The 27,561-nt window shown below is 35.3% G+C and overlaps 1 protein-coding gene across 1 annotated transcript; it reads left to right on the top strand.

Annotated features, from left to right (window-relative positions):
- Window positions 1-3,663: 3,663 nt before the first annotated feature.
- LOC110455150 (protein maelstrom homolog) lies at window positions 3,664-27,527 on the top strand. The gene is made up of 15 exons (XM_021505115.1): window positions 3,664-3,908; window positions 5,028-5,144; window positions 7,114-7,198; window positions 9,363-9,509; window positions 10,305-10,346; window positions 11,909-12,042; window positions 12,897-13,099; window positions 14,549-14,611; window positions 16,629-16,875; window positions 17,929-18,019; window positions 19,720-20,010; window positions 20,535-20,650; window positions 22,750-22,921; window positions 23,681-23,770; window positions 24,941-27,527. Exons 1-15 carry the CDS (start codon window positions 3,780-3,782, stop codon window positions 24,982-24,984), a joined length of 1,971 nt encoding a protein of 656 aa, XP_021360790.1. The 5' UTR covers window positions 3,664-3,779; the 3' UTR covers window positions 24,985-27,527.
- Window positions 27,528-27,561: the final 34 nt, after the last annotated feature.

Here is a 27,561-nt window from a genome sequence, read left to right as displayed (position 1 = left end):
TTATAATAGAATCATTCCAGAAATGTGTGTTCACAGCATCAGCTCCTCCTTTTCCTGCTTCTGTGGCTCATCGGTAATACCATCCTCGATATCCAGGGGTTATGCTCATGTACGCCCTCTAAAAGTGAGCGTGACCCTTGGATATCGAGGATGCGGTAATACAGGGAGCCGAAAGTTGGAAATGCAAACTGGTCTAAACTACTCTTAAACAGAACGCCCATAATTATTAATATAAACATTAATACCCTTAATTATATCAATGTTGTTAATGCCTTTTTTTGTGGATGAAACCTACACAAGTGTCCCCTACTTAAATATCATCACTACAGATTAAAGGCAGGCAACCCAGAAGTGTCCATTTAATACAAATTTTAGAGGAATACCGGTTAATTTTAAATTGATAATGATAATAAAATAGAATTCGTAAGAACATTCACACTCTTACTCAATCAAGTAAATCCTTTAAATTTAGTGGTAGAACAACATACATGTTCTTACGTGAAGTATGAATTTATTTGAAAGAAATTTTATTGTATTTGATAAAACGAATTATTAGAAGTTATAAGGTTAAACGGTCATGCAGAGGTCGATTTGTTTAAACAAAATATGACACATCTATAACTAAAAGTCAAATAGGATCACATAGGCCGTACTAAAGGAACAAAATATTAACTGAGGAAAACATGGATTTGGGATGAGTCGTCTGATGTAATAGAATAATTCAATATCAAAGATTAGTAACGACAACACCGACTATGTTTTTCAAATTTTCATGGAAATTAATCCCATTATCTAGACAAAAGTTTGAAAACATAACATTGTGAAAAATGTAAATAATAATAATCACACAGCATTAATTTAACTTATAATACTTATGATTAAAGATAGCACATCCTAAAGGCTGGGGAACGAAGAAAAGATGAAAGACCCCTTAATAAAAACAGGTTTCAGTGACAGTAAAGTGAATTGATTTGGTAATAATCCAGTCTCACTCATGTCTTTTATTAGCATACATAGATATTATAACATTCTGCTATGTCTTGATTCGTAATTTTCCTAAGTTACAATTGTTTTTAGTGACTGGTAAGTCATGAGACGTCTCCATCCCCAATGCTGTTGACAGAGTTAAACTTACCTGTAATCAAAGCCAATAACATGGATGAAATAGCAATCTGCATTTTGTATCCATTCAGGTTCCACAAATGAAACGGAAATGATATTGTTCTACCTCTGGTATGCTTATATACAGAGCCAATACATCAAGCGGAATTGCTAAACATGTTCATAAACTCGAGCTCCAATCAATACACTTTAACTGCCTGCTTTAGCTAAAGCGTCTGGGAGTTTCATACTTGTGACAATGTTTAAGGAAATGTGTGTTTGTTTTGCAGCAAGCATGAACCGATAGGGCTATCGACAATATGTTTCTGGAAGAGACAATTGTTTAAAGAACTAAATTACATGCATAGCCTGGTATGGTCGATTTCACCAATTCGGGAACCGTTATTGTAAGGGGAATGAATAGCAACAATATTTCTGTTGGCAGATCACTTTTTCATGTTTCTGGCAATTTATTCCATAATTCAGTGCAAGCAGGGAGAAACGGCTTTTGATGTGCAGTTGTTTTACAGTGTACATACATGTATATACATCTGTGTAGGTCGAATATTGTTTGGATTTTTTGTTCTGTAATCGTGAATGTTGGAGTTTGAGGTAAAATGTCACTAAGATATGTTGGGTTGTTCGAAGTATCATTTTATGTATCTGTATAATTTTATGGTTGTCACGTCTAATTTTGAGGGGTTTCCAGTCCGCAGTTTCTTTGTATAAATTAAACTTGTAAGTTTGGTCCCACCGGTAGCCATACGTGCGTATTCTAGTTGTAAACTTTCTAGCATTTGAGACTGAGCAATTGGTATATTGTTCTAAAATATATCCCTATATTACAAATTTTGCCTTATGAAAGAAATGTACATTTTTGGAGTGATAATTTTTCAATTTCTTCAAAATTTGATTTACGCAGTATATTTAGCTTTCCTGATACTTTGCTAACTACATGTTTATATGCTCAGCCCAGTTCCCGTCCTCAGAGAAATAACAACCTAAGTGTTTGTTAATGTCAACTTCCTTTAAGATAATATCATTCATTAGTACGGGAGGGTGAGTTGGTTTGTGTCTTTTTTAACTGAATGTCATAGTTTCGGTTTTTAAAGGGTTAAATGTATCGAGCCATTTTTCGCACCACTTAAGGATTATATCAAGATTTGTATTTAAAATATCAGCAGTGGTATTAGGTACATCAACAATTAAATATAACGACGTGTCATCAGGAAATAATTTAATCGTAGCAGAAATGTAATTGATGATATCAGAAGGCTCAGTGTGCGCCACCTTGTGGATGAGACACGGAGACTAGTTCGATCCTTTGATGTACATCAACAGCATATCGCGGTCACGTAACGGTAAACATTGAATGGCTTTAAAGTCGTGTGTCGCTCCTTTGTAATCTTCAATGGTCATATATAAGCCACCATAGCCTAGCGATTGGTCAGGTATCTTTTTTACCTGACACCAATCAAACAGCTATCTTCGTGCCTTCAATTTTGCTATGACATTCCAGGGGTGCAGAGAGCGTAAGTGAGCGTAACCCCTGGATACCGAGGATTGGCTTATAGTGGCTGATGTCTATGTAAGCAGAAAATTAGACACAGTTCTTCTTTTTTTACTCAAAGTGTATTTTGACAAAGAGCGATTCAGACTGTTTCCTGAATGTTGCATTTATTTTCTACAGTGGGATATATATGTCGTATGTAGAACAAAAGTAAAGCCCTACAAAGATACAATACAGTATATCATATAATGAAACACAGCGCTTACGTATGTCTTAACATGATTTACATTCGGTGCGTACGTATTTAATACATTCACACACAATAAGTTATATTCACAATAGGAATAATATTTTAAACTTACAAAGACTGTAATTTCATCGCACTAGATAGTACTTATATAGATTCAATACGATTCATTAGTTTGGAGATATGTAATATCAAGGTTTCACTTTATACACAATCAACGTACGTATTAAACGTTTTATACGTAATACCTACCCCAACTATGGTCGCGGGGTTTACACTGACAGTGGATCTGTATCTGTACTATATAGGGAACTCTCTACTATCTGAAAAAGAGGTGCATACATACATATACACTTCTTTTAAATTTTGATTAAATTGCTTCTACATACTAGCATTAGTTTTGGGGAAAACATTTGTATAAAAAATATGTACAAATTGCGTCGTACAGCACAAAAAGTAAGAAAGTAATGTTTTCGAAATAATTCTGTACCCTAAACTATCAATATAACAATATAACCAATCACATGCATATCTAAAAGTAATTCGTATATAACGATACCTGGCCTGTTTTCTTACAAGTGTCCCGTTTTGGGTGCATTAAAATGTACACTGACGTTACTATTTGATTTTATTTCTAATTGGATAGAAAATAAAACGATGAAATGGACATGTTTCTTTCTTGTTTGGTATACATGTATTATAAAAAATTGTATTCGTTTTATTATCTCGTTCCGCTACTTTGGGATATTTCGTTTCGTTTCATATCTTGTAAATGTTCCGAAAGATATATGTTTGGAAATTTAGGGGTTTCCCGCGAGTCGTCAATATTTGACAAGTCGTGGAAACACGAGGGTACGGGAAACAGTTGGATGCCGTTTTGTAAAGAATTCCAATATAGACAGTTACACATAACACATCAAAATGCCTAAGAAACCTGTCAGAAATGCGTTTTATTTCTTTATGTGTGAAATTGAGCCTGCATTAAGGCGTGAAGGCCGTATTTTGAATGGCATGCAGGATGTAGTTCCAATCGCGCATCCAAGATGGAAGGTATGTCCTAAATGATGGAACCCACTGTAAAGGCTATGATTTCATCTAGATTTACCACGAGAGAAACATCTGTAATTTGCTTCCTACACGGTCTATTAGAGAGACTTTCCCCACAGGTGCTCGGGTTCTGGAATATATGTGATATATTATCGCACCCCCTAATAGTAATAAATCATATTAGTATAAGTGGGTGCGATAATATATCACATATATTCCAGAACCCGAGCACCTGTGACTTTCTCTAGCTCATTTGTGTCGAACATCGGACAAGTGAAGAGGGGGAGGGTTCCGACCAAGGGGAGTTACTCTTTCTGTAAGGTAGCGCGCACGGGAGTTACTCTTTCTGTAAGGTAGCGCGCACTACCAACGAGCCAAGCAATCATACAAGTCAATATTGCCATATATTAATGGTGGCGGAGGGGTTTCTAATGGGTTTCGAGCACATTGACTAGACACGGACTTATGTGGGAGGGGTTCAAAAATTGTTTGAGTGGTTTTACGTCGGCTGCACTGCCAAGTAGTTCGGTTTATATCCAGCAGACGATGGATCAACTGGTAATCATTTTATTTTATAGTGTCGTGGGTCAGTGTCCAGCCCCTGTCAGTGTGGGTTCAATGCATTTAAAAAAATAATTACTATAACCTCGTTAACATTGGTGCCCACCATACGCAGTGCTGGATCCAGAGAGGTTTTTGGGCTTCATGAAACCCCCCTGAGAATTGTCTTTAAAAATCATGGATTTTCACCATTTTCCTCAATTTTTCCTCACTTGGAAACCCCCCCCGGATAGGTCTCTGGATCCGCCACTGATACGGCCCAGGAAATATTGACAAAACGGAATCAAATTGGCTCTCACAAGTGTCGCAAATACCAACGAACCTCTTACAAAAATGTAGAAAACATTCCAAATATCAAGTTATTATATAATATCAATCTATCAGAGCCCACCGAAGATCCTGTTCGACCCAAGTACTTATATTAATAGGCCTGCCCGTCCTCTGTCCCGACGCAATATATAAAAAAAAATGCCTCGTTGTCTGAAGCTATGTTATCGCAACTAATTTGACCCCTGAAGTAATTGATTTCTTTATAAAATTTATAACCTTTATATTTTTCAGGCGCTACCTGATAAGGAGAAACAGAGGTTTGAGCGTATGGCAAAGGAATACAAAGGGCAGAGAAGGGGTGTTGAGGGCAACAATGTGCGGATGGACAATACGGGCAATATCATTGCTGTATGTAAACTTATCTACCACAAATCAGCCTTGAAAAAAAGAGAAGAAAAAAACATGAGCAATATTTCTAATTTTAGGCACGGAATGTATTTTTGCAATTCTGATGACCAAACCCAAGATAGGAAATCAGAAAAATGGTGAATGATAGCTTTAAGATCATGCACCAAACTGATTTATCAAATAATTTTTCAGAATTGTCATATTTGTAATTACCTAGAAAATCCTTAAATATTGAACAAAGTCAATTTTCCAATTTATAAACACAAAGAATAAACCAGGTCTTGACTGAACAGTTAACAAACTTCATTTAAGCACTGAACTGCTTTTAGTTGGCATTCATAGGCAATATATGTATCGTGTATGCTTGTTAGCTCACCTGGCCCGAAGGGCCATGTGAGCTTATGCTGTACTGCGGCGTCCGTCGTCTGTCCGTCAACTTTTTCTTTTGAACAACTTCTGAAGAAGAACTGTTGGACCTAGGGTCATGATATTTGGTCAGTAGGTACCTTGGATGGAGTGCTATAAAATTTCCTCATTAAAATGACCTTGACCTACTTTCAAGGTCACAGAGTTTAAATATGTTAAATATTTCAAACAACCATATCCGAAGAACCATTTGAACTAGTGTCATGATACTTGGGTATGTTATGTAGACCAGTAGTTCGAATATTTTTCTCAGTTACAGTTATGAGGTCAAAGATCAACTATAAATGCTAGTCGGGGGGTCAAATGTCAACTTTGGTTAAAAGCTTTAACAATCTCCTTCTCAAGTTCCATTAGGCCCAGGGTCATGATATTTAGCCAGTAGGTTCTTGGGATGGAATGCTATAAAGTTTCCTCATTAAAATTACCTTGACCTTCTTTCAAGGTCACAGGGGTCAAATATGTTAAAAACTTCAAACAACAATATCCTAAGAACCATTTGGACTAGTCATGATACTTAGGTTTGTTATGTAGACCAGCTGTGTGAATTGTTTTCTTCATTACAGAAATGAGGTCAAAGGTCAACTTTAAGCGCAAATCGGGATTCAAATGTCAACTTTGGTTAAAAAAATTAAGTTTAAAACAACAATATCTTCAGAACAGTCAGAACCGTTTAAGAGTTGTTAAAATGTCTTGTGTTCTAGCTACGAAATGGTCTTAAGTTACCTATATGTCAGTTGCATGTAACAAAAGAAACAGGTAAGCGATACAGGCCCTCTGGGCCTCTTGTTAATTAAATAGGGGATGGCCAGTATTGTCCAACAAAACAATTATGAAGTAATAATAATGATGACATTAACAATCAGTCCATGGCATTCATAGCTTATATGAATGCCAACTGAATTTGGTAGGGTTATATTGTGGCAATGTCATTCGCTGGTAAATATTAAGATGACTACTTAATAAAACTACTTCAGAAATTGTACCAATTGCAAGAGTAGGCTACAGCACATCTACCGTGGTTATACTTCAAAAACCACTTAACCCTTTCACCACTGTAGACCATAATGGACTCATCCATATCAATGCATGGTAGAGTCTACTAAAGTTACATAGGGGTGAAAGGGTTAAACAGATTGAGTATAAATATAAGACGATGATGGCGCTGCCTGTATAGTTCATTAAATATTATGGTGCTTTATTAGTGATAAAATGTTATATACAGAACCTGCATTGGGCGAGTGGTTATTTCTAAAATCCATCATATAGTTGGTTTTGCATGTACAGCTATAATATTATCTATATTAGATTTGAATACATTGAGGGAAAGAGCAGGGTGCTTGGTACTTGACTGTCTAAAATAACATTATGCTAAGACATTTAATTTTGATGTCACAGTCACCTGTCATACCCTGTATTTCACCATTAAAATTTTGACATATGTATAAATATTAACTTTCATAATATGATTAATTTATGAACATATATGACTACAATGTATTCAAATATGTTTGTATAAATTTTGAGTGTGTCTGATTTTTTACAGCACAGAGTTGATCCGAGAGCAGAGAGAGAGAAGAAGAGAGCTAGAGAGATAAAGACTGTGAGAGAAACATTTCCTGCTGGCAAAGGTGAACGAGGACTAATTCTGGTGGCACTATTGTTTGTCGTTGCAGTGTATCTCGATCTTGGAAGCGCAGTAGTCTAGTGTTAGGACGCCGTGACGAAGGGTTGTGGGTTCGAGTCGCGACACTGTGTTGTATCTTTGAGCAAGATACTTTACTCTGTTTGTTTCAGTCTACTCAGCTGTAAATGAGTACGTGGTGGGGCAGTGTTGGAATTGTTGAATGCTAGCTTTGAGCGCCGAAATGGCAGCACCGGCTGTATGCTCCCCAGGGAGTTGAGACAGATATTTGCTGGTTGCAAAGGCCCTATAACCATGGATAATAATATGTGAATCGCTTTGAGACAACCTAGGAACTAGGTTGTGATAAAGTGGTATATCAGAACCTCAAATTATTATTATTATTTATTATTATTAAGGAGATATGATAAAAAACAAAAACAACAAAAAAAATTCCAGTCTGTTTAAAGATAATAATTCAATGTTTATTCAGGGCCAGACAATAAGGGTAGGCTGCTAGACTGAGACTAGAGAAATCTCCAGCTGGACTAGTGGTTCTATAAAACTGCTAGCCTGATTGACTAGTCCAAATTTGGTATATATTATCATGTTAAATGATATTGGGTTAGTGGAATTCGCACTGGTCTAGTAAAGTTGGAAACTGCTAGCCTGATTGACTAGTCCAAATTTGGTATAAATTATCATGTTAAATGATATTGGGTTGGTGGAATTCGCACTGGTCTAGTAAAGTTGGAAACTGCTAGCCTGATTGACTAGTCCAAATTTGGTATAAATTATCATGTTAAATGATATTGGGTTGGTGGAATTCGCACTGGTCTAGTAAAGTTGGAAACTGCTAGCCTGATTGACTAGTCCAAATTTGGTATAAATTATCATGTTAAATGATATTGGGTTGGTGGAATTCGCACTGGTCTAGTAAAGTTGGAAACTGCTAGCCTGATTGACTAGTCCAAATTTGGTATAAATTATCATGTTAAATGATATTGGGTTAGTGGAATTCGCACTGGTCTAGTAAAATTGGAAACTGCTAGCCTGGCTGACTTGTGATTTTGTGATTTTAGAAATCAATGTCTAGCCCTGATATTATTTAACGAATAACAAATCATTTTGATAAAAAGAAACATTCAAATTGATGCTGAAGAAGGCATGCAATTCAGGAAATGTACAGAGATCATTAATTTCCAATTAAAATCGTAATATTTCAATACAAGCTTGTCTTTTAATACAAACATTTATATCTCTTTATCTTCTGGATCAATCCTATGCATACTAATTATAATTTGTAAATATTAAGATGCAACACAGATCCACACATGTTTGTTAAAAATTAACTGATTTGAAAGTATGTCATTTTCAACACTTCTCACCGTTTCTTGGTCTGAATATGAGTGTTCGTTAAATGGTTTTCATGTTTGAAGAAATGCTGACTTAATCTCAAGAATGAATAAAATCAGGAAGTGTTCGTTAGGCATTTTATTTCAGAATTATGAAGAAAAAACCTTGTTCTACCCATTCTTTGACTCTTAGATCAGGGTTTCCAATTGCAAACAGGTTTTAAATGTCTTAAAGTCTACAGGTTTTATGACAAACAATATTTTTGAAAAATGTCATGTTTGAAACATTGCCAATTCAGTGTTTTTTCATTTTCATTACTGTTTCACTTTTGTGAATTTAATTTTAAAGTGTTTTGCTAAATAATTTCAGATTGTAAAATGCAAAAATAGATCGTTTTGCATAGTTTGAAGAATGGATCACTTATTAAGTTAAGGACCAATTTACAAACGATACATCAAAGAATAGTATTTAATTGATTTGATGATTTCTGATCTTTGGAATGTCACAATATTTTCTTTAATTGAGAAGAAGTCTTTAAATTTCAAAATAAAATTTAAACTAATTGCATTTAATCAGTTCTGATTTTAGATATTGTTTAAGCTGTTTAATTGACTCAATCAGGCCTTTATACCGTTATATAAATAATTGCAACATAGTTTACTTCTTTTTTCAAAATAAAGGAAACCCAAGTATTAATTGTTAGCTACAACTTATAACAGCTAAAATAAGGTACAATGATTTATTTATTTTTAAATTGCCAGGGAAATATTTTTTGAATGTGAATCATAATTTCACACCTTCTTTCTGCTCCACAGCGGTTGCCGAAGAGAATTTCTACTTTGTGAACTTCCAGACATTGTGTAAGACTGTGGACGGCGAATACTTGCCTGCTGAAGTTGCCGTCATAGAATACAATATACGCAAGGGAATCCAACGAGTGTTCCATAAATTTATAGAACCAGGTCAGTGACGTTTTCTCCATTTCATAGCCAATAACAGGTTGTTGACCCTAACAAAACTAGGGACAAAAGCTATTTTGCCCTCGATTCTGAGTGAGATTTAGACAATATTCCTGATTGATAGGAAAAAACTGCCTCAATGCAGTATATAAATAGTTCTCCTATCGTTTTCATCAATTTATGTCACTTTTCGCCTCATGATAAGTTCTCTTGAATTAGTGTTTCTTCCTCTGTATAACTGTATGCTGTTCTCTTTGTGTGACTTGGTTTAAAGTGACTTCCACATCTTATCCTTTTATTTTGGCTATCATGTCACCAAATCATTTCAGGGATATTAAACTGTGTTGAGGTACAGTGTACATAACCTGGAGATCATACTCCCACATGAACAGGTTAGACAGGCAAGAACATTTCATACTAAAAGTGTTATCCCACAGGCAGGTTTTAAACAATTCTACCAGCCCTCGATGTTGACAAGGTGATTACATTCCATAATTTATTTGACTATTCAAAATGATGTAGATGGAATGTGACATTTACAAAATGACATGACTACCTGGTACTTTTCATCAATTTTTCTTAATCACTTTTAACATTTCTGCCTTTTATGAACAATTTGGCCAAGCCTAGTTGTTTTAAACCGAATATTTTCTAAATATTTTATCAAGTATTGCGTAAGGTTTTTACATTTTCAGGTGTGATACCCCACACATGATGATCAGGAACCCAGCCTAGTGACTTTTACTTCATCAGAATCAAAATGAACACTGACCATATTTTTTATGGATTTTTTTTTAGGGAGAATTCCAACTGGATACCGATATGAGTGTCAACAGAAAAGTAAGTACATTGGTGTAGCATTGTTAACATTAAGGGTATCAACAAGTTAACTCATTCACCCCTGAAGACACATTTGAACTCTTCCAATTCAAAGGATGGAATAGTTCATTATGAAAGTTAAGGGGTGAATGAGTTGAACTATGTTAATCCACTGTCACTATGGTAACTCTTTGTTTGAATCCTTTTATAGAAAAGTGCTTCATAAAAAGGAAATGTTTTCATGTATTTTAAAGAACTACAGTATAAATTTTGAATGTTTGAAAATAGAATGAAAAAGAAAACAGCAGGGTGAGAACTCTGGACATGAACAATCAGATATTAATGCAGGAATAGAAAGTTAGTACCCTTTTTTGAAATAGGGGGAAATATGCGGTGTAGGTGCATGACCAGCCAGTAGGAAGTTAAGGGTGGCCACAAGTCGGAGCCAGGGAGAGTGTACATGCATATTATACGTATGGATGACATCCTAAATTTTTGTTTCTCACTGTTCATTATAGATGCTTCAAATTTACCACCGGATATGCATTAGAATAAAATGTTTGTGTGACTGTTATGATATTGTATACCATGAACCGGCTATCTGTAAACTGTGTCATAAAATATCGGTGATATTGTAAACCGTGAACAGGCTATCTGCAAACCGTGTCGTAAAATATCAGCAGTGTCAATTAACATAAACACAGGGAAAATGAAATAAATCACTAGGTAAATGAAAACGGATATTCATGTGGTGGTATTTAGTTACAAGTGAGGGAAGTTTTACTGAAATAGGGGGAAATAATGCCAAAATTGGAGAGGGGAAATGACCCTAATTCGGCCATAAATAAGGCCTGTATATATCCATTACAATGCAAAGCATACATTTACTAATACTACCATCCTGAACTTGTACATGTACAGTACTAGAATGACAGTTCAATTAATGGGCTGTAGAGTCTGGGAAAATAAGAAAGAACGTTGTAAGATAACTTGACGCAGAAAGCCCTAAAACAGGTTCCTTCATCCAAAGGGACGCAGAAAGCCCTAAAACAGGTTCCTTCATCTAAAGGAGATAACTCCAAGTTAAAATAAATCTTTACGGAGAATAATTCTTCAGTACAGTGAGTTGTAACTGATGCATTGGTACCCTTTACCTGAATGTCTGTTTATATCACACCTAGATATGTTTACTCATTCACCCCTGAAGACACATTTGAACTCTTCCAATTCAAAGGTTGGAATAGTTTATTATAAAATTTCAGGGGTGATTGAGTCAACCAACATAATAACAAGTCTCCACAAATATTGAAATGGCCTTGGAAACCCTTGTATACAGATATTTTGATTTGATTAACTTAGAAAGATTTAGTCAAGATTAAAAAGGATAACGAGAAATACATATCTCTAAAACCAACATCTCAAAGCAAAAATGGGAATATTTTGGAATCCAATACCATTTATAATCGGCAAATAAAGCTATTCCAATCAGTCTGTTCTGTTTGACACAGTTACCCTTCGTTCCAGTAAGTGATTCCATGGTTAAAAAGTACCAAGTTTCAGGGACTTTTCATGTTGTGTTTTAGGCACGGATTACCACCAGATTCCAGTGTCTGGATTCGATCAGGCAGACGATAATTACAGGGGGATCTGGATTCAACTTGAGAATTTCGTCAACCCCAACGGGGACAAACCAGAATACCCTCCCATGTATTGTCTGGTAGGTCGTAACATATTCACATTCACTTTCCAGGTTCATTGTGTTATTTGGTAGTACTGTCTATTCCAAATCTATCGTGAAATTATTCTCTATTTCCATTATTCAATTAAACTTACGTTTGCCAAGTTGGTAATGATAACCCAAACAAATGGATCAAAATTTTCACTGAGAAATAAACATTGATAAGTGTTTACCACACATTGGAGAACTGTATTTTGACAAGGAGACTTGTAATATGTCTAGGATGTACCTGCACTGTGAGTATACATGTATTTCAACTAAAAAAAATGTACAACAGTGATCTATCTGCAATTTATATTCATGGGTCCTTTTCAACTGTATTTGTAAAAACAACGGGTCCCGCAATATTGAATTTAAGTATTTCCAGAAGTTGTATGAGTCCCCTAAAAATAAATGAATATATTTTTCACTGGTACAAGTTCTTCAATTATTATGTACAAGAAAAACATCATTTAGTCATTTTCATCATGTGTTATCATGTCATGCTAATAATGTTTATATGTAATCTTGTGACTGACACTAGTAGGTCTAGAAATTAATTTTCAATACCACTAGTCCATTGGGGTATTTGTTTCCAATTTTTAACTTGTCCATGTTCAAATTCCAAGATAAGCAATATTAAATTTTGAGGATTCCAAAGGGCTAGCAGTTTTTAGTGCTATTCGTCCTGATTTAGATATCACTAGTCTCAGACTATCAGACTACCCTTAGTTTTTAGCCCTGCACTAGTTCTTCAGTTTCCGACCAAATCTTTTGAGTATGCTATGGTAATTAATCGATCTCAATAATTACCTCGGTTTTAAACAGTGTTCATGGATGTCATTGGCTTGTAGGGTGATGACTGTGAGGAGATGGCGTACTGTCTGGAGTGGGTGTTGGGGGGAGCCGCCCTTGGGGTCCCAAACCGTCTAAAGAAAGTGTACGAGCTTGAAGGCCTGGTAGTGGAGCTGTTTGCACACATCGGTCCAGCACCGTCCAAATCCTCCGTCATAGACATGCTAACCTCCAGCACCTGGGACTTCGAACCAAATACTAAGTATGTATCGGGTGTTATTTGTTTGATAAAGTTTCCACATATCTTAAGTTATGGTACTATAGGAAACAACTGGTTTCAGTCTACAGATGTTTGACTATATCGTACGTGCATGTATGATGCAGTGACTCCCTAATGGTTTAATATCCTGACTGTTTCTTGGGGATCCCAAAATGGGCTTAAAGTTTTATAGTGTTGGAGATCTCCATCCTCGATACTCCAGGGGTTACGCTCACTTTCATTCTCTGCACCCCTGGAATACGTCGCAGCAAAATAGAAGGCTCAGTGTGCACCACATTGTGGTTGAGACAGGAAGACTTGTTTGATTCTTTGTTTTACATCAAAAGAATCTGTTGGTCGCAAAACGGTAAAGTTGACTGGCTTTGAAGTTTGTTGTCACTCCTCCAGTAAATTGTACTGTTATGTGTCACGGGATTATTTTGATGTTCATCAAAGGTTCAGATTAGGATGGGAGATCTCCAAATAGATGTCAAACTGAATGAATTATAGGAATTCTTAAACATACATGTGAATCAGAACCATTCAGGTGTTAGACTTGCATGCTTGTCCACTCTGTATCTCATGAATGATTCAATACACACTGTACTTAATAACCATGCATATCTTGTTTAATGATGTACGCATGATTTCTAAAAAGAAAATCCACTTTTCAGTCGTCACCAGTAAAACAAAACAATTTTTTTCACTTATTTCTACCACTACCTACTGTCTACAACAGGAACATTAATACATGTATATGCAAATTGTTATTCTTTTATCTTTTCACGTGACATTTAATGCAAGTTTCTCTGATGTAAACATATCTAACTAACAACTCTTATTATTTACTTTGGGAGTGGGGGGAGGAGATCCAAGTGGATGGATTCTTTAAATAGAATTCACTAGTCCGGCCATAGAAATATTGTATCAATAATGAGAAGAGATGACCATGACAGCATCAACTGGAAAATCAGCAAGTTTATTCCAATGTTAATATAACTAAAAAAATTAAATTAAAAAAATGGCCTTGTTATCAGCTGCCTGCCAACCAATGCTTTATATCACAAAACACTAGGTATTGAAAATGACAAACCATTGCTATACCACAACAGTATTATTTCCTTATTAAAGACCATTCTTCTTTTAAAATTGAAAAGTGACCCTAGTGAAATGATGATTTATAGATAATTTGATTTGAAGTAATGAAAAATATGTAAATCTTAAAAGTAAGATATGTAGAAATTTATATAAATATAGCATCCATTATATTTAAGAGAGTATTGAAGAGTTACCTGAAAACAATTTAACATTTAAACTGTGTAGTGAACAAGCTCAATACACAACAGTGGTGTATTACAGTCCGAGAAATTGAATGACAGAATTTATCAGTAGGGCAAATAAGGGGCAGATAACTCTGTTTGAGTCAATTCATGGTTTGTTTGTGTATTTTAGGTGTGCTTTTCATGAAGAATTGGAATGTAAATACTGCTCAATAGGAATCCTGAAACGATATGCGTAAGTATTGTCAGTACAGTTGTGAAACATGGAATGCAAGTCTTTAATGGTGAAAGGCAAAGCATCTAGACATGACGCTAGAATTTAAAATCAGTTGAAATTTATATTTCAGGTTATTTTAGTTCTTTGCATTTTTTTCAACATTTCTTTAGGGCTGAGGATGTTTTCTTCAGGAAATATATCTCTGACTAGTTGTATTGGCTAAGGACTAGCAAATTTATACTTTATTCTACTAGACCTTAGGCCTAACAAGAAAGTATGTTTGTTTCCTGTTACATGCTGGAAAAGAATTAGGGTAAGGGATAGGGTTTGGTGGGTTTTTTTTTACATTTTTTTTTAATTTTGATTATCCATGAAATTGAACACCAAAACAAAAAGATAATATTGACATCAACCATGAAACTACATTGTAGAAGATATTAAAACTAGGTGCCCAAGACAGATTTGCCAGTGATACTTGTTAAATACAGAACAATGAAATATTAACAGTAATTATTTATTACAACAAAACAAAACAGTTCTTTTGAAGCGATGAATAACAAACACAAGCCAATCCATTGCTTGGGCAGATATTTTAACAAAAACCAAAAAAATGGAAATGCTACTAAGTCACTAGTGTTCACCAATCGTCTCCTCTTCACTCCCACCAATCGTCTCCTCTTCACTCCCACCAATCGTCTCCTCTTCAATCCCGTGGCACTCGAAAGTGAGATATTTTACTCCAAAGTTAATAACGTCCACTGAAAGGCCGCTCCTGACTTCAAAAGTTTGTTCAGATGCAGGCTCTGTACTCGCTAGAACAGTGAAGTGTCCGAGTGGTATTTTTCAAAAACGTCTGCCATTCAATTATTAGTTGCAGGTACTGCCGCCATTAAACGTTTCTCACCGGCGTGATCACATTTATTAAACTTAAATGCAAGCACTGCTGTGTGTAGGGAAGCCGTATTAAAACACAGTCTGTGTCAAAAGAAAGCTTGAATACACTGATCTGCTGTATCGCTTAAATGACCCTGATTGTTATAAGCGTCTAAAATGTAAAACGGAAAACTGAAATCCAGAAATTCCGGATTTTTGACGTAAAATTGTTCGAGTCATGCAGTTAAAGTAGGGTCGGTCAGGCAACCAGAAACAAACATATTTTTTTGTTAGGCCTTAGGACTAATTACTTGTGTTATTTCAACTAAGCTTTGATCACAATGCCTTGTGTAAACTGAATTGGGCAAATATTTCCTCACATGCCCCTGTGTGTGCTAAGTTTCTTGTCTTTGATTTCCTTGTTGTCATTTTAAAGGTTAATTAACTTTTCTTTTGGTACATAGATTGCACAAAACTGAAAATATGTTCACATTTCCATTTTTGAGTTTGTTAGAGCATTATAATAGACCATCCATAAATATTTTGTGAAAATTGTTTTCTTGTTGCTGATTTGTTGTTAGTGTAGAGACTGTCCAATCAAAGCGAGTTTTACACTGAAAGTAAGGCTGAAATGGTACATACTTTATATCATTGAAAAGGTACATACTTCATATCATTGAAAAGGTACATACTATATATCATTGAAAAGATACATACCTTGTATCATTGAAAAGGTACATACTTCATATCATTGGAAAGGTACATACTTTGTATCATTGAAAAGGTACATACTATATATCATTGAAAAGATACATACCTTGTCTCATTGAAAAGGTACATACTTCATATCATTGAAAAGGTACATACTTTGTTTCATTGAAAAGGTACATACTATATATCATTGAAAAGGTATATACTTTATATCATTGAAAAGGTACATACTTTATAACATTGAAAAGGTACATACTATATATCATTGAAAAGATACATACCTTGTCTCATTGAAAAGGTACATACTTCATATCATTGAAAAGGTACATACTTTGTATCATTGAAAAGGTACATAGTTTATATCATTGAATTGTGACATATTGGGAAAATGAATCAGTATCTTGAATCAAATCGCATGAAAATAGACACAACTGCATGGATTGTGTTGCAGATTTGCCATCTCCGACAGTTTATGTCAGAAGTACGATGTTAACCTAACAAAGAACCACATCCCAATCCGCAACAACGTGAACACTGGATGTACAGTGCTGCCCCCATCGTCCATGAGGATCCAGTCTAGACAGGGGAATGCCCCTCCTCCCAGGCAGGCTGGAGGGGCATCCTACAAACCCCCACAAACGAGGGGCGGCACACCCCAAATGTTTGGTAGTCAGCAGCCTCCAGGCAAACAAAAAGTGGTTTGTATTATTAAATTACGAGCAATCAGCTGGCTGCAACAGATAATAAATTTGTATCATTAAATGCCGGCATTAATGGTCATTAAATTAGCATTAATTTTGGAAAAAGGTATTGATGTAAAAGTATTTAATGCAGTTGAAAATACTATTAAATTTCAAGGCCATCAATTTAAGGGGAATTTCATGGGCATTAATCATGCCATATTTTAATGCTTAATTTAATGCACTTTTTATGCAAAATTTATGAAAACTTTTAATGAATTTTTCATCTATTTTTAATGACCATGCAATGCAGTTAGTGCTGGCTGCAACAGATTATGATTTTTTTATTAGTTAACAAGAGTATATGACAACATTGTCTGAAAGTAAATCATCAATTGCCGTAGATAATAGGTCATTGGAATTTTCAGACTTTGTAGACCTCACCAAATTCTCATAGACTACAGTGTTTTATGTTTCTTAAACATCAACTTAAAACTGATCTCTCGATGAAATGTAGGACAGAATGGCTACTCAATAACGATAGTAATAAGTGGTAAAGCATGTGTGAATTCTAGACTTTAGGATACTGTTAGAAACACAGTCCTACTGTGAAGCAGAACACTAATTCACACCGAGCACACATCAAGGCATGTGCAGATGTGGAGGTATTAGCAAGATGACATAGGACCAGTTGTAGTCTGCAAAATCTTCAAAATTATATTGATTACACCATAATTGACTATATGAAGTAATCATTATACTCTCTGAATATTGTGTAATACTACCATCAATGCTTTCATGTTAAAATCTAGTTCTCTTTATATATATATATTACTGGCTATGATATCTATTATTTACTTTATTCACTTTGACTTGTATATATGTGGTACCTATTGGAAAGGACTTATATAGGCTTTGCCTGTTGTCCAATCCATTTGTTTTCTAAACAATAAAATTTGTTGAAATGAAATTGACTGTATGAATTATATGTCTTTGTATCGTAAAGCAACCTAGAGAGGTTTATTAATACAAACATGATCGTGTGTCAGATGATTTTTTTCTGTACAACAGGCAGCATCATACGGAGTAGATGATGACGACGACACAGATGACAGTGACGATGATATTGGATACCAGTCACTCAGAAGACCCAACATGCCAGGTAAGACATTACACTTTAATCCTAATCTTTAAGAGAGAAACATATTTTACTCCATATTATGTATTATCATGTTGAGAGATTTCAAACTTCCTAAGAACCACCAACAAATCCAATCACAATTAATGCAAATGCTTCTGTCATTTTTCATCAGGTCAAATTCAAAATAGCTATTGCAAGTGTGTTTGTTAATTATCTGATCAAAAGTTATCAGGAAAGGATCCAACCAAGGCCAATATGAATAAAACATGTGTTTGCCTGAACCCAACCCAGGATTTAAAGACTGGGTAGGTAGATAGGAAAATTAATTTGTTTTATTTTAGAAGTGTCTCTCTTGTACTTGTTTTAATAGATACTTTAAAAACATGTTTTGGTGTACATCTTGTTTTCTTCGGTATTGATGATACTCATTATCGTAAACAACTCCTATGTTTTGCTTTAAACAGAAATACGACAAAACAAAGCGTGTGACATCTTTTTTCGAAACAAATATAAGAAAAGTAGATGTTAAATTAGAACTTCTATATTTCAATAATGTAAAAGGTATATTCTTCATTCATTGAACTGTTCTTCCAGCAGATCTAGCTGATCCTCATCCACAATACCAAATTCAAAGCTGAAAAATAAAAAGATTTGTCACTAACAAAACTCATAAAATTAATTCATAGTAATATATATGATACTGTGTTTTCAAAGGCATTTGTTTATGTCAATAAAAATGGTCCTGACAATAAGATGTCACTTTCTATTCATATAAAATACCATTTTGTTTCTGTCAATAAAAATGGCCCTGACAATAAGAAAATATCAGTTTTATATGTCAGAGTAGGTTTTGAATTCTTATTGTCAGGACCATTTTTATTGACAGAAACAAATGCCTGTGTGTGTTTTGAATGTTGTAGTAAAATCCTTTTTAGCACCAGATCCAACTGAAATATGCGATTTTCAAAAGAGTGCAGAATGCAGCGTTTGGTCCACGATTGCCGAACTTTATCTACTATAACTCAATTGATATGTGCACAATTATCTTTTCTTTTAGAATTTATGTAGTAGAACCTGCAAGTTCCGATAACGACTTCTTCCTTCAAGAACACATTAAGTTACCTTCAAAATGCGATCTATACAACATAGATACAATTGTAAAAATAACTCAATTATTCATTTAAAACATCTTACTAATTACTCACAACTTAACGCTCAGTGAGAAATGGATATAGATCGTCTTCCTTATGACAAAGCATGGAAAAGTCTAGAGAATTCCGAGTGACTTCAATAACTTCTAATATACAAAAAGATTCCGGGCGAAAAAGGGTGAAATTGACGAAATCCGGGTCAAAATCGTAACACGGCGTATGAAGTTATTAAAACGGGTGAAGGGCTAAAATTCCAGGTGTAACTCGACGAAATTGGGTCACTTGGCAGTTATGCTGACAAAATTAATTGCCAGGATTTATTAAGATAAAAGAAAAGAAATATTTTTTGAAACTTCAATAAAAAATAACTTTATGCAGGGTATCTTTTCCTTGGGTCATTAGGGTTTAAGCAAACAATCCAATTAGCTTATTGACTAGATTAGATAAGGTATGGAAAGAGGTGAGCAAAATTTCATGATGAACTATTCCAACTTTTGAATTGGAAGAGTTCAAATGTGTCTTGAGGGGTGAATGAGTTAAGATAAACTGTTGGTGAATTTTGATTTACAGCCCCTGGGTCAGCAGGAAGGATGGCAGCTGCCCCTGTACGGCCAGCTTGGTCAGCCAATAATTCCACTGCCCCTACACAGCCTGCTTGGTCCGCCAGCGCTCCCATGGCCAGACCTGTGGTCCCGCCAAGCCAGATTACACAGAACTACCCTAACCTGGGACAAACTGGGCCAAGACTGCCAATGGGGCGAGGATACATGCCCGCCTCTGTTGACTTCCCTTCCCTGGGGCGAGGCAATACGAACACAGCAATGGCTGGTATAGGACGAGGAGTACCTAAGAATTTACCAGGTAAATTAATCTAAATGCTTAATGGATGTTTTCAAAATCAAAAAAGAATTGTTTAGTTTCAACTATGGTTATATAACTTCAGGCACTAATAGATGGATAATAGCCCTTGAAGATTTAGGCCTGTTTGTTTATGCAGAAAATCTCTTTGCCTTCTTTTAAAATTTCTGGGATAAAGGCTAACGAACCTGAAAAATGTTAATGCAGCCTTAAACGTTTGAGGTGCACAAGAAAGCAACATTAGGCCACTTGTTTTGTCCATATTTAAGGAAAAAATGCAGTTAATGTAAGCTTCCTTGTCTATGGCACTTCCTGACAGATAAGGTAGTGGGTCCATTGGGTCTGACAGATAAGGTAGTGGGTCCATTGGGTAAATTTTACTTACCAGGTAAGTCTGGCTTGGGTCATTTTGAGATCAATTTAAAAATTAAATGAATTTCAAAGTCTCAAATCAAAAGATAACATTCAGAGATAGGTTGCTACCAATATGTTTGTCAAAGTAATTGTTTTAATGCTTCCACTTGTAGATAATGAAATTCCTAAAAAGTTTGCCGGTCGTCAGGGAGCGCCTGGTCCTCAGATTGCCCCGCCCCCACCTTCTTCTTGGCACGCTGCCATCTCTGATGTTACCCCACCATCACAGGTATTTTCCATGTTACCCGTGCAAGAAACTGTTATTCAAATCCAAATCCTAAGTGAATATAGGCACCAACTTGTTAAGGACTAATACAAACAGCAAGTTGTTCGTTATCCTTTTTGTGTCACCTGCGAAAAGCTGTTGACACATAGGTATTGCTATGTCGGCCGAGGCGGCGGCGGCGTCCGCACCGAGGTTTTCGTGCGATAACTTGAGTTTCCTTGGGCTGATCACACTCAAACTTCATGCAGCGTTTCCTTACCAAAAGTGCTATCAGCCCTGTGATTGGTTGTAAGTTTCAATTGTTTCAATTGTGACATTACACCTAGGACAAGAACATAACGTCACAAACTTACACACTGGGGTCAAAATGGCTGCCTTTTACATTTCAAGGTTGCATAAAAATTGTTGTTTTACACGTATAAATGCCATAAATCTTGATTATGTGATAAAAAGAATCTTACACTCGTTTTTATTTCATATGAAATTTATGAAACTCGTCAAAAAAAAATCATTTTAGCTTGCCACAGGCTCACTATATTAAAAATTCTTAGACTCGTTTCATAAATCTCATATTAATTGGAAACTCATGTAAGATACTTTATGTGTCGCATTCTATACGTTAATATTTAGGGACGCTCATCAGAAATGTAGGTGTCCTTATAATCACGGTGATGGTCTGCGTGTCCTTCCGTCCACACTTTCGATCCTGGAGGTTATCTAGGAAACTGGAAGACTCATCTTTCTGATATTAGACATGGTGATACACAGTAATATGATGGTATGCAATAGGGGTTTAAAACAATTTTCAAAGGTCAAAGCAAGGTCACTGTTGCTAAAAATATATTGTGAGGGGTACAGTTCTAAGCTAGGAATCCAAAACTAAAATCTTTTTAAAATCTTACATAGTGATATTGTGTGACATGTAGTTTTGCAATAAGGGTTTAAAAATTGTCTAAGGTCAAGGTCACAATGTTACCATAAATAGACTCACTGTGGGGTTAACAGTCCTAATTTCATAATCGAAAACTCTTAATCTTTTTAGAAATTTGACATGATGAAACAATGTGATATGTAAATGTGCAATTAGAGTTTCGAAAGTTTTCAAGTCAAGATTGCTGTTACTAAAAATAAACTGGGGGGATGGAGGGGAGGCTCAGGCACATGACGGGGGCCTTGCTGACCTGGCAGTGTTCTAGTTACTTTTGAATTGTTTTCATCACATTCTTGAAAGTGTTTGCTGTTTTGAAAAAATATTTCTTTATTAGTCCCTTCCCAGTACAATGAGAGGGAAAAAATATTTCTTAATTAGTCCCTTCCCAGTACAATGAGAGGGAAAAAATATTTCTTTATTAGACCCTTCCCAGTACAATCAGAGGGAACGGTAGATTTGCACTATCAGTAAGTGTGTTAGTCCTCAGTGTATCATACTGTTAGTTTCATACTCTGTTGCCGATTATTGCAAATGTTTGTATGCAAGTACCTATTGATTTTGTTGAGTGTCAGACACTGAAATTGGGGCTTGTCCCCCACTTCATCGAGAGTAATAGAACTTCGTTTCCATGTCCCCATGATTTTGGGGTGTGGGTAGAATTGTGTTCCACTTGTCCATCTTTTCAAATCCCAATTCAGTTTCATCACTAGTGAATTCACGCGCAACAAATTTTGACCAAATTTGATGTAAAGGTTAAGTATGAGAATACCTCGAACAAGTCTGTACTTCAAGGTCCAGGCCTACGTTACTTACAGGCATTTTGTAGTTGATAACAGAGTTTGGGGCACTTGGATTGTTCACCACACTTTGACTCGTCTATTTCAAAAGATGAAAGCTATGGTATTGTGAATGATGAAATTTGCTTTTAGGAGAAAACAAATCTTGCTATATTTTGTGATGAAATTTCCTATGATCTTATTATGTTCATACAACACAATTATAAGGTAGAGATCCAACATCCTGTTAATGATACTGTAAAATGGTTCTGATGATGGTTGGCCTGTAAACATGTAAACCTATTAAACCCTACCTTTACAGAATGCTTGGTGTTGACACTCCATTACTTACCTACTTGTATTTATGTTCGTACTTTGTATTGATGTTCATACAGAGTGGTGCCAGTGCCATGAACAGGACACCACAAGCCTCACAGGGACCCCCACCAGGTTTTTCTGCCATTAATGATTCATCCCCACCAGAGGCGACACCCGCACCACGATTACAGACAGATGGTTACCGGCCTGCTCTACCTAATGGTGGAGAATCGGGAGACAGCATAGTTGGTAAGTTGTGTTCTTAGTAATCATGCTTTTGATATTTCAATTTCACGTTGTTCAAAAGGGAATCGATTCATATTTTTGGAACTGTTATCTGTCCCCTGGTTTTACTCATTCACCTCTGAAATTTCATAATGAACTATTCCGACCTTTGAATTGGAAGAGTTCAGATGTGTTTTTAGGGATGAATGAGTTAATATAAGTGTATGATTATTGACAGCGGCTGGATAATTTTGATTTTATGTTCACATTTGCATGGTAAAATTCTGAAAACTTTTTTAAATGTTTAATACAAACATGACCATGGTAGCCTTTATGATGTACATTTTACCTTTTGATCATATTGTGTGAGCTACACTCCCAATAAGTGTAACACAGAGGTGTATCATGTGTCAGCCTGTCAACCATTGTTTCTAGGGCTGCATTCATTTATAGCAATCCAAATAATTGAATCGGTTGGATCAGAGCTGTTTGTATATGAAATAAGGTCGGACCTAGTAATCTGATGCTGCTTTCAGGCGAGCCTTGACAAAGCCATGTAAGGCCTGCATAAACATTTGCAGGTCCTCCAGGATTAACCCAAAATGATACATTTAAAAACAGACGATTTGGTTGAACCGAATATGCCAAAGGGAGCCAGTTTATTACAAACATTTCAAGGGAGGCAACTCTTAACAAAAATCGCTGTTAAAAACATGTATGGTGGGATTTCCACATGTTCCGGAATTATCTGCCAGCACTCTAGACATGTTTTTCCTTTTATAGATATGATGCGTAGACAAGGAAGAGGTATCCTAGGATATACTGTCAACAACGTACCGAAAGGCCGGGGCTACGCACCTCCGGGCATGATTGGTAAGTCCAGAGATATAAAATGAATAGTAATGACTGAATCCTAGAAATTATCATAAAGTCCTGTGGCAACAGTGCTGTATAATTGTATCTTAAGGTTTCTATGAACAATTGTGTGTAATCCTATTCACATTTGGTATGGTTGGTAAGTCCAGTAATACAAAATGAATCTCAATAATTCTGTTTGAATCTTAGAAACTATCACCAAATCTTGTCCCAACATCGTTGTGTGAATGTGATCGCAAGATTTCTGTTAACATTTGTATGAAATCCTATCCACATCTGGCATGATCGGTTAATTTAGCGATACAAAATGTATAATTCTAAAAGTGCTTTTGCGTCTTCAAATCTGTATTAAAAAGTTTCATTGTGATTCTTTTTGAGCTAGACAATTTTGTGTTAAGTCTAACATGTCTTGCAATTCAATCCACATCACATTGTTTGAAGGATAAAAGATTTAACATTGACAACCTCTTTAAAATATTAATTCTGAACTCAAATCTTGGTTTACATAATAACAATAAAAACATGCATGTTCTCATTGAATTATTTTAATATATTGTTTGCATTTAAGAATAAACAATAGCTGAATCAGTAGTCAGCTCTATACACCAAGCTAGCACCTGTCTGAATTCCTCCAGTCAACTTTCCTATGTATTTACTAGGGATGGGCTGATGATTGATTACAATCGAAAATTAATCGGTTTGCCCTTTCTTATCACGATATAAATCAAAGTGTTTCATACTTTTGATAAAACTGCATAAATAATTGCTTGAAAAAAGAAAGAAAAAACTAATGTATAGTTTACAACTCTGTCTAATGATGTTGTGGTAGTGTTTTCACTTTATTAGGGTATTCAGTCTCATAAAAGTAGGAACTGATTTAATATGCAGTCAATCATCAATCGTTTAACTACTTCCGATTACAAACCAATTATGATTTCAAACCGATTGCCCAGCACTAGTATTAACTGGTGTCCTTCATGCCTACCCTGACTAGTGACCATTATTTGGGAAGCAGGGGGGAAAATTAAGAATAATATCTAGTATCGGGAATAAAATGGTTCACAGTTTACTTCTGAATGATAATTGGACTGTCTATAAATAAAATGAAATCTGAGATAGATTTTAGAATTGGGCAAGTTTTACTTCTTTCTCATATTTCTTATACAGCAATGCAGCAGAATATGGGTGCTTTATCCATCAACTCCAAATGATGAGATTGGATTCAGACAGGATTCTTTCCTCATGATCACCTTACTCAAGGCAACCAGGATACTGGTGTATCGCAAAAAGTCAGGACCAATCGGGCATAGAAAGAACTGGAAATGAGTCGCATGACTGACCTATGATGAAGGTCACACAGTGGACATGTGACATACCATGTGATGGTCATGTGACCACACACAGTATGGACATACAATGACAGATAAAGCTTGGAGGTTATCAAATCACAAAGGATACCAGATTGAAAAGCTTGAGTTGGATGAAGTTGTAAGAGTTCTGTTAGAGGAGTTCGGTGAGGTAGTGCAATGTTTGTTTATAAAAAATATTATGTTACTTTATTAAAGAGTTTCAACAGATAGTGGTTGAATGTGTTAAAAACAATTTATTGTTATTAAAAAAATGCTGTGACTATATTCCCTGTATGAAGCAGGCCCTCATAATTCACAGATTATAGGACTTTTGCCAGGTTAGTAACTGACATTCAGAAGAGTTATCTACCTTGGACCAAAAGTGTGAGACACAAAGAGGAGTTATTTCCCTTAGAAACGACTCCATCTCCTGTGCTGGTTGGTGCCAGTATCCCTCCGGGATTTCTTGACTTTTGAAATGATAATTATTTGATCTTTTTATATGAAATCTTTTCTGGGTGCTTATTTCTTCTGTATGGGAAAATTTTCTTTACATTTCTCCAAAGTAAATGTAAGTTATGTCCTCTTTGTACAAGTAGTACTATAATTTTTATAACAGTACATTTTAAGAGTTACTGAACTTTACCTTTAATGTGTAGTTGCAGCCTTGGCTAATTTTGGTATGAATACTTTTGACAATTGTTTTCATTACTGGACACACAAAAAAAGATATTCGATATACAAATGATTTTGTGAGCCAGTTCTATGTTTTAATGCAAAAACACTTGTGATATTATCAGTAACCATTTAAGTTGATATAAGCTAGTTTTGGAGAAACCTGATTCAATGAAGCAGAATTACCTGTCCAAAGTAACCATTTAATTAACCTGTATAAACCAGTCACTGAAATACCTTGATACCTATATTGGCCAAACATCAACCTGGGATCCCAAGTATTTGAAGTGAGTTGTTATACCCCCTCTACAACAAAGTCTGGGGTATATAATATTGGCTTTGCCCATCCATGCTGAATGTGATTCAGGGACATTTCTAATCCACTGTTTCACGAATTGGCATAAGACTTGGTGTTTTCCATCCTAAAACCAGGTCACTCCAAGCTCAATATGACCTATGATCTTGACTGAAAATTCTAAAATAATGGTTTCTTGACCACAATTCTTGAAATACATTCAAGTTTCCTCAGCATATCTAAGTCACTGTTTATGATCAAGCATGGAGCGAAGGTATTGGTAAATTTTAAATTTCAAGACTAATTTCACAGACTTCATACAAAATGGAAACTGTTTTAAAATCCATTTATATAATTTACTTCACAGTTAAAGCATGAAAATTATTCCAAGATCCCTTTTATCCACTGAGTTTTAGTGTCACCAAGTAGATTTGTGAAAAGCATTGTTCAGTTTTCAATTTCGTATCTTTCTGACATATATTCTGGTCCCAATTTTGGCTTGCTTAAACAGGTTTAGCTGTACATGTATAAGATGATTCTATTGAATTGTTCATGTTGAAGATTGATTTTCTTATTCATTGTAATAGTTGATATGTGAAATGTGATATATCATTCATGTTACCTCATTTATCTGAGACATTGAAGTGAATTATGTACTCCATTTTCTTTTTGACACAGTCTATCATTTTACATAACTTTGCGACTGCAGCTAATTTAGTTATTATTGAAGGGACAAAAGTTTGGCAGGGCAAAAATTTCCAGTCTACAGTACTAGTGTACATATATTATAAAATACGAACACTGTGTAAGACTTTTTGATGGAAACTTGATGGCTGTTTCTTATTCTTCCAGCATCTATGAACCTTAGAATGCTAGTTGAAAATAGTTTGGCAATGGGAGACGATCCTTCCAAAAAATGTAAAATTATAACAAGAAACACCAGATAACATTGTATTATTTCTGGCTAGTGAATGAAGATATGTTTCCCCATTTCAACATGCACAAGATACATTCAATTTCTATGAGAATTTCTTGTAACGTTTCCGAAGTTTCACAAATGCATCAGGATGGTTCCTGGATAACTCCACCACTTTGCACTAGCAGAAAAAATAGTAATTGCTGAAATTCCCTTTGAAAGATCTATTGTTGAAACTTACAGTTAATGGAACTAACTTAGCTTTAGTTACAATAGTCATTTTCCTTTCACCAATAAATTGATATTCTATAATGCTCCGCGAGGCTGTGCTCTTGGTTCTATTGATACAAACACTTAGTAGTGCTGGTTGAGAGAGAGATAAATATATATATATATATATGCAAGATGATTTGCATATATTCATTGCAATCAAGTTGTTTTATACCAAAATCTATGATACTGGTAGATGTGTCAACATGTTCATTCTAATTGAAGTTTTATAAATATTTTTCAAGATTTCTTGTGTTTTTCTGTTGTCTCTGAGTCGTTGTGT

Source organism: Mizuhopecten yessoensis, unplaced genomic scaffold, assembly GCF_002113885.1.
Source record: "Mizuhopecten yessoensis strain PY_sf001 unplaced genomic scaffold, ASM211388v2 scaffold8149, whole genome shotgun sequence".
Classification (NCBI taxonomy): domain Eukaryota; kingdom Metazoa; phylum Mollusca; class Bivalvia; order Pectinida; family Pectinidae; genus Mizuhopecten; species Mizuhopecten yessoensis.
This window is presented reverse-complemented; position numbering and strand designations above follow the sequence as displayed.

Excerpts from the sequence above, each read along its gene's own strand:
- LOC110455150 (XM_021505115.1), top strand. The coding sequence starts at position 3,780 with ATGCCTAAGAAACCTGTCAGAAATGCGTTTTATTTCTTTATGTGTGAA. Across the intron at positions 3,909-5,027 it reads TCGCGCATCCAAGATGGAAG|GCGCTACCTGATAAGGAGAA; the intron begins GTATGTCCTAAA and ends TATATTTTTCAG. Across the intron at positions 18,020-19,719 it reads CAGAAGACCCAACATGCCAG|CCCCTGGGTCAGCAGGAAGG; the intron begins GTAAGACATTAC and ends TTTGATTTACAG.